The following is an 11286-nucleotide window of genomic DNA, read 5'->3' as shown; positions in this document are numbered from 1 at the left end:
GCTCTAAAGCTAGATATGTCAAAGGCATATGATAGAATAGAGTGGACTTTTTTGAGGTCCATCATGAAGAAGCTGAGTTTCTGTGATAAATGGAACCATTTGATTTTGAAGTGTATAGAATCGGTTAGATATTCAGTGGTGGTGAATGGAAAGATAGGTGATTCTTTCATGCCTACTTGAGGACTAAGGCAAGGTGACCCTTTGTCACCTTACCTGTTTATCATATGTGCTGAGGGACTGAGCTCCATGTTGAGTGATGCTGCTGCTAAAGGGAGTATAAAAGGGGTTGCTGCTATAAGAGGTGGGACCAGAATCAATCATCTCCTCTTTGATGATGATTGTGTGATCTTTAGCAAAGCAAGTAAAGAAGAGTGGTTGACTATACATGATCTTTTGCTGCTGTATGAAGTTTCCTCAGGCCAAAAGCTGAATAGACAGAAGACTGCAATCTTGTTTAGTTCCAATACCAGCGAGATTATAAAAAGGGAAGTTGCAGTCGTGGCTGGTGATGTTATTTGTGGTGACTATGGTAAATATCTTGGTCTTCCAACTATGATTGGAAGATCAAAATATGAAACTTTCAGAAATATAAAAGAAAGGGTGTGGAGGAGGATTAGAAGCTGGAAAAACTCATTTTTGTCCAGTGCTGGTCGAGAGGTGTTAATTAAGGCAGTTTTACAGTCCATTCCTACTTACACAATGAATGTGTTTAGATTTCCAAGGAAGTTGTGTAATGAGATCAATTTTATTATTGCAAGTTTCAGGTGGAGTGGTAACAAAGATAGGAAGGGTATTCATTGGAAGAGTTGGGATAAAATGGGAGAAAATAAAAAAGAAGGTGGGATGGGGTTTAGAGATATTGATGTTTTTAATAAGGCTATGTTAGCCAAACAAGGGTGGATGTTACAAATAAAGTGTGATTCTTTGGTTGCAAAGATTTTTAAGGAAAAGTATTTCAAAAAATGTCAGTTTATTGATGCAAAGATTGGATATAAGCCCTCTTTTATGTGGAGGAGTTTGTTAGCTGCACAAGATTTGGTGAAAGCAGGTATAGTTTGGAGAGTGGGTAATGGGAAGAGCATCTCTATTTGGAAGGATAAGTGGCTACATAATGGCTCAGATTTTAAAGTTAGATCACCTATTAATACTCTATCTGCAGACTTGAAGGTAAGCTCTCTTATCTTTGAGGATTTGCATTGTTGGAATGAGAGCTTGGTAGGGGATATGCTCAGCAGGGAGGAGGCAGCTCTGATTTGCAGTATACCTTTAAGTTGGCAGGGGGGAGGATGAAATGATGTGGGGCTTTACCAAGGATGGTAGGTTTTCTGTGAGAAGTGCCTATCATTTAGGTAATGCCTTGGGAAAATCTATGGTCGGGGAATGCTCTAATAAAGAAGTTCAGAAGCAAATTTGGGAAGGGGTTTGGAGACTAAATGTCCCTAATCCTACAAAGCAGTTTGTGTGGAAGTCTCTGAAGAGCATATTACCCACAAGGCAGAATCTAGTGCAGAGAAAATTAATTGAAGATGCTACATGCCCGATCTGTCAAAGGGGTGAAGAAACAATATGCCATGTCCTATGGTCATGCCCAACTGCAAGTGATGTATGGGCAGAGAGTGGGAGTGGTCTTCAGAAATGGCCTAGTGAAGAAAAAGACTTTTATGTGCTATGGTCTGAAATGCAAACCAGATTGCAGCAGAGTAAATTAGAGGAAGTTTCTATGATACTCAGAGGACTATGGACTAGGAGAAACATGATGTTTTTTGAAAGTAAGTTTGACAGTCCACGAAAAGTGCTTAATGTAGCAATGACTAGTCTTCAAAGCTTTCAAGAAGCTCGTGCTGCACTAAACAATCTGAAGGGGTCTCATGTTCAGATAAGAAAGAACATCAAATGGAAGCCACCAGATGAGGGTGTTTCTAAGGTAAACTTTGATGCGGCTATAGATAAGAACAATTTTAAATTGGGCTTGGGTATAGTGGCAAGGAACCATGTGGGGGAGGTTCTGTTTACTTTCAGTTCTACTAAACAGTTTAGTGGAAACTCTGATCTGGCTGAAGCAGCTGTTCTTTGGAGAGCTATGGAGCTTGTTTTGGAGCTTGATGTCAGGTTGGTGGTGTTTGAGGGAGATGCTGACAGAGTGATAAAAGGGGTAACAGAAGTTGGGGGCAACTATGCATGGATGGAACAACAGTATGCCAATATATGTGGCAGGCTGTTACTGAGGCCAGACTGGTCTGTGAGTTTCATTCATAGAGAAGGCAACTGTGTTGCCCACGCATTAGCCAAGAGAGCATTGAGTATGGAAGGGGAGTGGTGTTGGATTGAGGATGAACCTTCTGAAATTACAAGTATAATTGCTAGAGATTTGTCTTGTAGCAATGAAGGGAGTTAAGTGAGTGATTGTCTTTAGAGAGTTTAACTGAGTGTAGCTGTTTTTGTAACACATTTTATGAATGAATGGAAAGTATTGATGAATGTTTCAAAAAAAAAAAAAAGTTGAAAAATACTATTTTATTTTTTTAATATAGCTGTCTAAAAGTTGTAACATAGTCTTAGAGGAACTATGATGCAAAGTTTTGAATTTTATATCCTACCGTCTAGTACGACTAAAATATAGCGAATTAGAATAATAATCGATACAAAGAATGGTACTGGCCAACTGTACTGGTATGTTTCGACTGGTACCGGCCAATATTTTAAATTTTGGTCGAAATGGTGGCCAGTACGTATAATTGGGATTGAATGGGTGTGATCTGGGCATTTTTGTGATTTCAGTAAAATGGTAGGGCCATTTTTGTAGTCACGACAGTATAAAAAGCAAAAAAGTACATGTCCAGTAGCTACTGCAAGTCTGCGTATCTGCACCGCGTTTTCTACTTTTTCAATTCCGCTGCCATTTCAATCTCAAAAGTAGAAAAGTATAAAATATTATGTCACGGTCATAGAAAAAGTAGAAAAAGGGGCATTAACGTTTTACGAATAGAAAAAGTAAAAAGAACCTGCACGTTTGCACCTCTTTTTGAAAATCTTCTTAATTTTCTTAATTAATTTAAAACAGACTCAACTTCTCTCTTGCAGATAGAACACAAGTCAACATCAACAACCTTTCTGTTGGCCAGATTTTGCAAAGTAGGAAGAGCATTGTGAGCAGCTTTCCATGCAAATAACTTAATCTTCATAGGGACATTTAGAGACCATAAATGCTTCCAGTCTATCAAACTAGTTACAATACTCGAGCACTCCCCCTTCATCTATCTGACCAGAGATTGTTATAGGTAGTATGCACTTCTCACAGTGAAAGTCCCATTTGCAGTATACCCCCACATTAGTTTGTTCTGAGCCCCAGTTTTGCTTAAGAGAATCCGACAGATCTTCTCCACCTCTTCCTCATGAAATAACAGATCCAACACTTCCTTCTTCCATCTACATTCCCCTTCATCAATCAACTCAGAAACAGTTGGATCCCTGTTAGAACAAAAAATGGGAGGATTGAGTTGTAACTGCACAACATTCTTGACTCACTTATCATTCCAAAAACTGATACTAGAACCAGACCCCACTCTCCATAAACTTCCCGCCTTGATCAATTCAATGGATGACCGTAGGCTCTGCCACACCAGAGATGAATTAGTCCCCTTCTTTGCATTTAGTATAGAGCCCTTCTTGAAATACTTCTATTTTAGGAGTTGTGCAACCAGTGAATTTGGATTATTGAGAACTCTCCATACTTGCTTAGCCAACATGGCTTTATTAAAGGATTCTAGGTCTCTAAAACCCAAATCCCCATCCTTTTTAGAAACTCCATACTTGTCCAAGACTTCCATTGAACTTTCTGTTTGTTATTACTACTTCCCCACCAAAATTTTCCCATCATCGAATTGATTTCCTGCAGCAGCTTCTTAGACAACTTAAAAACACTCATAGTATAGGTTGAGATTGCTTAAATTACTGCTTTTAGTAGTACTTCCTTTCCAGCTTGTGATAGGAAAGTATTCTTGCAACTTGAGATTCTGGTCCAAATCCTTTCTTTAATAGATCTGAAAGATTGGTATTTAGACCTTCCAACTGTAGTTGGTAGTCCTAAATACCTCCCGTAGTTGTTATCTGCTGATACTCCTACTGCATTAACAATCTCCTGCTTTTTGTCTGGATTGGTATTTGAGCTGAAGAAAACAGTTGCTTTTTTCTCGGTTCAAACACTGTCCAGAGGCCCTCTCATACACTTCAAGCAATCCTTGGATCTTTTGCCACTCCTCAATAGTTGCTCTACAACAAAGCACACTATCATCAGCAAAAAAGAGATGACTAACCCTCATCCCTCCTCTAGTAGCTGCAACTCCTTTAATCTCCCCCTTATGCTCAGCCTGAGTTATCAAGGCACTTAAACCCTTAGCACATAATATAAATAGGTAAGGAGATAGTGGATCTCCTTGCCTAATCCCACGTTCAGGTTGAAAAGATGCACCAATTTTTCCATTTATCAGAACTGAGTATCTTACAGTAGTGACACATTCCATTATCAACTGCATCCATCTCTCTCCAAATCCCATTTTTTCCATAATAGCCTTTAGAAACTTCCATTCCATACGGTCATAGGCCTTAGACATATCTAACTTGATAGCCATCGAGCCTATTCTTCCCCTCTGCTTTGTCTTCATAGAATGCAAAAGTTCATAGGCAGTTATCACATTATCAGTGATAAGCCTATTAGGGATAAAGGCACTTTGGTTGCTTGAAACAATAAGATCCAGTATATGCTTCAACCTGTTAGCTAAGACTTTGGAAACCAATTTATACACAACATTACAAAGACTAATAGGTCTAAATTGGTTAACAATAGAAGGGTCTTTTACTTTGGGAATCAAAGCAATAACAGTATAATTAATCCCCCTATCCATCCTACCCCCATTAAGAAAGTGTAAAACAGACTCACTAACCTCATCCCCAACAATATGCCAATAGGATTGAAAAAAATGAGCATTAAACCCATTTGGTCCAGGGGCCTTCAGAGGGGACATTTGTTGTAGAGCTACTTCTACTTCCTCTCGAATGAAAGGTTTCTGTTATATGAAATTCATATCCTTTGTCACCCTTTTGGTTATGCAATTCAGACAACAGCTCAGATCTTCATCAGTGGGCCTTGTAGAGCTAAAGATGTCTTTAAAATACTGAGTAAATGCCTCTGACATGTCTGAATGACTCTCCCATTTTCTACCTTGCATGTCATGGATAGCTCTAGTCTGGTTCTTCTTATGTCTTTGAGTTGCACAGAGGTAAAAAAAACCTGGTATTTTTATCACCAGCCTAATGCCAGTTCACCTTAGCTCTTTACCTCCATTTAATATCTTCTTGTTCTAACAAAATCACTAGTTCTTTCTGCAAGTTTTTAACAGCATCTATATTCAAAGGTCCTTCCACATCTTGCAATTTCCTGAGTTCTTCTGTTTTTTCTAGAATTTCCTTTGCACAGTCCACCTTCTGTCCCTTATTCCATCTCGTGAGCACTTGAGCACAAGCCTTAAATTTTTTCTTAATCTTACCCCACCCATCCTGCCCACATATCACCTTTCTCCACTCTTTTCTAACAACTTCCTCCCCTTCCACATCCTTAGTCCATTTAGCCTCAAACATGAACTTATGACTCTTATCCACGGTTGGGAAACCAATTCTATAATAGGTCAACATAATTGGTCTGTGATCTGATCTTCTTGTAGATAATGTTTCCACAACTGACCTCTTGAACATGTTCATCCATTGAGAATTGGCTATTACACGATCTAGTCTTTCCTTTGTGTAGTGAGGGCCTTGTTGTCTATTGCTCCATGATGGGAACCAAGGCGGGCCTACTCTTAAAGATCATTTGCAAGTTCTAGATGGGCTAATTACAAGATCGAGAGCCAAGAAGATCAACGAAGCAATGTAAGGATTAGTACAAACCACTTGGGAAGAAGCTAGCAAGAGCCCAACACTCAAGATGAGCTTGAAAAAAGAAGAACCAATTTTGATCCACTTGATCCAAGCTATGGAAGATTTGACTTAGAAATATGGCCTTTAGATATCAAGGCTTTCAATTTGTTTAAAGGATTTTTATTATTAGTTTTGAATAAGTGGGCTTAAGGATACTTAGCCCACATGTCTTTTCTATTTGAACTAGGGTTTAGAAGTACTGTAGCATGATACTGTTCACGGTATAGTACGCGCGGCTACTATTCACTAAGGGCATTTTTGAGAGAAAGGGTCTCAAATTTTAGTCTAGGGTTTTATCATATTTTGGAGATGGGATTTAAAGGATGTAACCAACCATTTCAAGGCAGACATTATTTTATTTCGAATTTTAATTGTGAGTAAGTTTCCTCCTCTTGTTCTTAATTGAACTCTTGAACTTATCAAAGGTAAATCACAACCTTTGTGGCGTTCCTCCTCGTAATTTAGGTTCTTGAGATGGGATTTCAACGGATCTAGATTTTGATATAATCTAGGTTCTTGACACGAGCTCTCAACTGGTCTAAATTCTCCATCCATAGACTTGAGTTTGGCGTTCTTGGGTAAGTTTTCAAATTGATTAGGGGTTTAAGGGATTCTCTTCCCGCTGGTTCACATCATTTGGTAATCAGAGCAAGGTTTCCAATCAGGTCTGATTCTATCTTCATTTTTTGTATCGTTAATTCTAGGATTTCATTGTTCTAGGGTTGCACAAAAAAAAAAAAGTATAGAAATTCGAATTTCCTAGGACTGCCAAATTATTCTATCTTTTGGGTTTCATGTTCATCATCATAGGGTTGCTAAATTCCTTGTTTGAGAGTTGCCAAAATTTGTACTATCTAGGGTTTGAAATTTCTAGGATTTCATTGATTCCCTTCTATTTCCTTGTCAATTTTTTTATGTATTTGAATTCAATTGTTTGATTATCACAATTGAATATTTCTGTTTGTGGTTGAATTGTTGAGAAAAGAAGAAGAAGAAAAAAAAAAAAGGAAAGGAAAAGAAAAGAAAAGAAAAGAAAAGAAAGGAAAAGAAAAGAAAAGAAAAAAGAGAAAAAGAAAATCGTCCAAAAAAAAACAAAAAAACAAAAAAAAAACAAAAATAAGAGTATAGAAAAATCCAAAATTTTTTTCTGGAGTCTTTCATCATAGGGGGTTGTACATCCTTCATTATAGTTGGTATCTTGTGTTATAGTCACTCTTCTATTCATATAATTTCTGTGATTCTCGTGTCATTTCTTTCCTTCCGTATTTCTCTTGTTCTTGTTTCTTGGATCTAATTGCTAGTTGGGATTAAATTAGGTTGCTTTGTCTTAATTGAGTTCAATTAGTTCTGAAAGAACTTGTGTGGGACGACTCGAGGTAAAAGGCAAGAGAGTGTGAGATTATTATCGAAAAAAAAAAGCTAATTTAGAGTGAAACACGAGTGGAGTGCCATCATTTAAGTATAAACACGTAAGGGAGCATGTGAGGTCCTTTCTTTTTCTGCTAACATTTTTTTTTGCTGCACTTTACAATGTCTCACCGCAGTGGCTCATCCCCCAAGGGGATAACAGAAAACTCATTTGTGTTGCAAGCCATGCAACAACAGTTTGAGCGGACGAACATGCTATTGGGTCAAATGGAGGATAGGATGAATCAACAGCAAGCAGAGATTAGAAATTTGCAAGGTGGGAGAAATTGGAGGCGACGTGAGCCTAGGGTTGAAAATGCATATGAGAATGAATGAGATGATGAGGATGAGGAAGACCTAACATCTAAAATTGGGTTGGGTAGACATAGAGGAGTTAGACATGAAAGAGGATTTGAGGGGAACCTAGGGGGTTGGGATGGTGTCGATAGAGACTTGGGGGAGCATCAAAGTGACAATACCATCTTTTCAAGGTAGAACTAACCCAGAGGTTTATCTAGAGTGGGAGAAAAAAATAGATTTGGTATTTGATTGTCATAATTACTCTGAGGAGAAGAAAATAAAGTTGGCAGTAATTGAATTCACTGATTATGCTATTATTTGGTGGGATCAATTAGTGACCACTAGGAGGAGGAATCATGAGAGGCCTATAGAGACATGGGGAGAGTTGAAAGCTCTCATGAGGCGGAGATTTGTACCTAGTCACTACTATAGGGACCTTGATCAAAAGCTCTAAAATCTTACATAGGGGTCTAAGAGTGCGGAGGATTACCATAAAAACATGAATACATAATCCAATTCATAAGTAATTGAAACATGAACTGAACTTGACTTGGCATGAACTTGATCTGAAACTTGACTTAACATGAACTTGCTCTGAAACTTGACTTAACATGAACGTGATCTGAAACTTATTTTTTTAACTGCTTAAATACATACTCCATAGTTGTTGTGGCCTCATGTATTCTACGCGTCACAATTGTTGTGTCTCACGTAGTGTATACGTCACAATTTCTGTGACCCCATACATAAGTAATCAAAGCATAACTTGATGTACTATATAGCATAACTGACATAACTTAAATTGCAACGTGAATTGAACTTGACTTGACATGAACTTGAACATGAACATAATATGTACGTGAACATAATATGACATAACATAAACTTGATTTGACACTTGACTTAACATGAAAAATACATACTCCACAGTTGTTGTGGCCTTATATATTCTACGTGTAAATACATACTCCACAGTTGTTGTGGCCCTATGTATTCTACACATCACAATGCAGTTAAATATATACTCCACAGTTGTTGTGGCCCCATGTATTCTACGTGTAAATACATACTCCACAATTGTTGTGGCCCCATGTATTCTACACGTCACAATGCAGTTAAATACATACTCCACAGTTATTATGGCTCTATGTATTTTACGCGTCACAATGCAGTTAAATACATACTCCACAGTTGTGACGCCCCCAAATTTCCGTTTGGGATCGGACGGACATTTGAAGCGTCGAGACATGCAACACAAGGTTACCTGCCCCCGTTCATGACATATAAGATGCAATGTTCCTAACATGCATCTAACATTATGCAATATTTGCAGCGGATAATTTTTTTCTTTAACAATACTATGCACCAAATTGAAAATATCCCAAATGCTTAAAACATACTTCATACGTAAAGACCCATTGAATAGATCACAACACTAGTCCAAAATGGTTATGATCCAAAAAGTACTAGAGATGCAACTCCATTGTATAAGTAGTAATTTACGTTAACTACTATATTAACATTGACGTCGCACCGTTGCTTAGTCAACTGTGTCTAGTTGATCAGCTCCTGATTATCCTTCAGGTCCTGTAACAAGATCTACCATTCGGGGGGAATGGTAGTTGGGACTACTAAAGTGAGATTTGATTACAAATCTCAGTAAGTTAACAAAAAACTTCCACACAAGCTAATGATGCATGGATGACAGTAAAAGCATAAATACATAATCAAATTCATAAGTAATTAAAGCATAACTTAGTGTACAACATAGCATAATTGACATAACTTAAATTGAAACATGAACTGAACTTGACTTGACATAAACTTGATCTGAAACTTGACTTAATATGAAAAATACATACTCTACAGTTGTTATGGTCCTATGTATTCTACGTGTAAATACATACTCCACAGTTGTTGTGGCCCCATGTATTCTACACAAACTTGACTTAACATGAAAAATACATACTCCACAGTTGTTGTGGCCCCATGTATTCTACGTGTAAATACATACTCTACAGTTGTTGTGGTCCCATGTATTCTACACAAACTTGACTTAACATGAAAAATACATACTCCACAGTTGTTGTGGCCCCATGTATTCTACGTGTCACAATTGCTGTGTCTCACGTAGTGTATACGTCACAATTGCTGTGACCACATACATAAGTAATCAAGATGAAACGTGACTGGAATACGAAATGACTGAAGCCCTGACGTAACATAACCTGACTTGAACATAACTTGAAATACATGACCAACTTGAGATAGAAACATTTCGTAACACGTCATAACATATAATAGACAACATATTTAACATGACATACTTGCAACAGTAAATATTACATGACTTGACATACATGTAATAGATGGTATACTTAGCATGACGTACTTGTAAGGTACAGTAATACATGACAGAATATATTATGTAATAGATAAAAATTGATGACAGAATAAATTCTGTATAATAGACAATTACGTGGTAACTTGGCATGGCATGAAATATATGATAACATACATACATACACTGTAGTTCCTTTACTTAGCACACATACACAGTAGTCTGCTAGTAAGTTAAAATCTAACTTACTTCGATCTCTGCGTTTCTTATAAAACTTTAAGCGCGATCACGAGGAACTGTAATTAGTGATTCTAAAAGTTATCACTAAATCAATAATAAATTGAAATATAGAAAATACTAACTTAAAGAGTAAAATTTCCATTTTACTCTCTGCATGTAAGAAAATGACCGTTTTACCCATAACTTAAGGATTTTGCATATTAATTCCAAAAGTCACCAAAATTTACATGCATCATGTAAATTTTATCCTCAATTCAAATATCAATTTAGAAAAATTTAAAACTAATCACAACTATTAAAACTCCATAGGGCCGAAATTTCCATATGCTATTTCTATTGATTTTTGTTTCCAACTTGTTTTGATCAACCTTTTGATCTATGACTTATAAATATGTGATCTTCAAACCAAACCATCACATGGCTTAAAAAGATATCCTAAAACATATATAAGCTTCTAATTCAAGATCACATGGTTAAAAATTAACTAAAACATAAATTTAGCCAAGAACATCCACACTTTGGCTTATCTGAATATCTCTTTGCATAAAATTTCATATCTTTGAAACTAATATCAAATATCTTCAAAATAATAATATAACATGTATATAAGATGCTTAGGATCCTCCAATAAACTTATCAAAGTTATTGGAATAGGTTTAGACCACCAAAGAGTTAAACTTTCTCAAAACAGAAATTGTTTTTCCTCTTCCAGTTTCTAAGTTTCTAAATCTAAGAAAATATTTCATCAAAACCTTTAATCATGCAAAAGTCCTCAACCAATAGTCATATATGCATGTTAAAAATACTCCATAAAAATTTCGCACCAATATCTATCCATTAGCTTGGTCAAAAACTCCAAACTATAACATATTCTCCAGTTTATCTCCTAGAATGACCTTTCTATAGTTTATATAATATTTGACTGACAAAATAATCTTCAAATGGGACAAATAAGATATTCACATAAACTAGACTAAAAAAGAAACAACTTATATTAAGGAGACTTTATGATAAAACACTTACAAAAG

At 36.6% G+C, this 11286-nt stretch overlaps 1 protein-coding gene across 1 annotated transcript; it reads left to right on the top strand.

The window, feature by feature from the left end:
- The first annotated feature begins 246 nt into the window (after positions 1–246).
- LOC122289249 lies at positions 247–2395 on the top strand. The gene is made up of 3 exons (XM_043096225.1): positions 247–529; positions 1160–1258; positions 1350–2395. The coding sequence occupies exons 1-3, from the start codon at positions 247–249 to the stop codon at positions 2393–2395; spliced, it is 1428 nt and encodes a 475-aa protein (XP_042952159.1).
- The last annotated feature ends 8891 nt before the right edge of the window (positions 2396–11286 follow it).

This window comes from Carya illinoinensis, chromosome 12, assembly GCF_018687715.1.
Source record: "Carya illinoinensis cultivar Pawnee chromosome 12, C.illinoinensisPawnee_v1, whole genome shotgun sequence".
NCBI classification, from domain to species: domain Eukaryota; kingdom Viridiplantae; phylum Streptophyta; class Magnoliopsida; order Fagales; family Juglandaceae; genus Carya; species Carya illinoinensis.
Note: the sequence above shows the minus strand (reverse complement) of the source record. Positions and strands in the feature narration are given on the sequence as shown.

What these genes read in the sequence shown, in the direction of transcription:
- LOC122289249 (XM_043096225.1), top strand. Translation starts at nt 247, where the DNA reads ATGTTGAGTGATGCTGCTGCTAAAGGGAGTATAAAAGGGGTTGCTGCT. An exon ending in TGTTATTTGTGGTGACTATG is followed by an intron (nt 530 to 1,159) that starts GTAAATATCTTG and finishes CTCTATCTGCAG; the next exon opens with ACTTGAAGGTAAGCTCTCTT. An exon ending in GGAGGCAGCTCTGATTTGCA is followed by an intron (nt 1,259 to 1,349) that starts GTATACCTTTAA and finishes CCTATCATTTAG; the next exon opens with GTAATGCCTTGGGAAAATCT.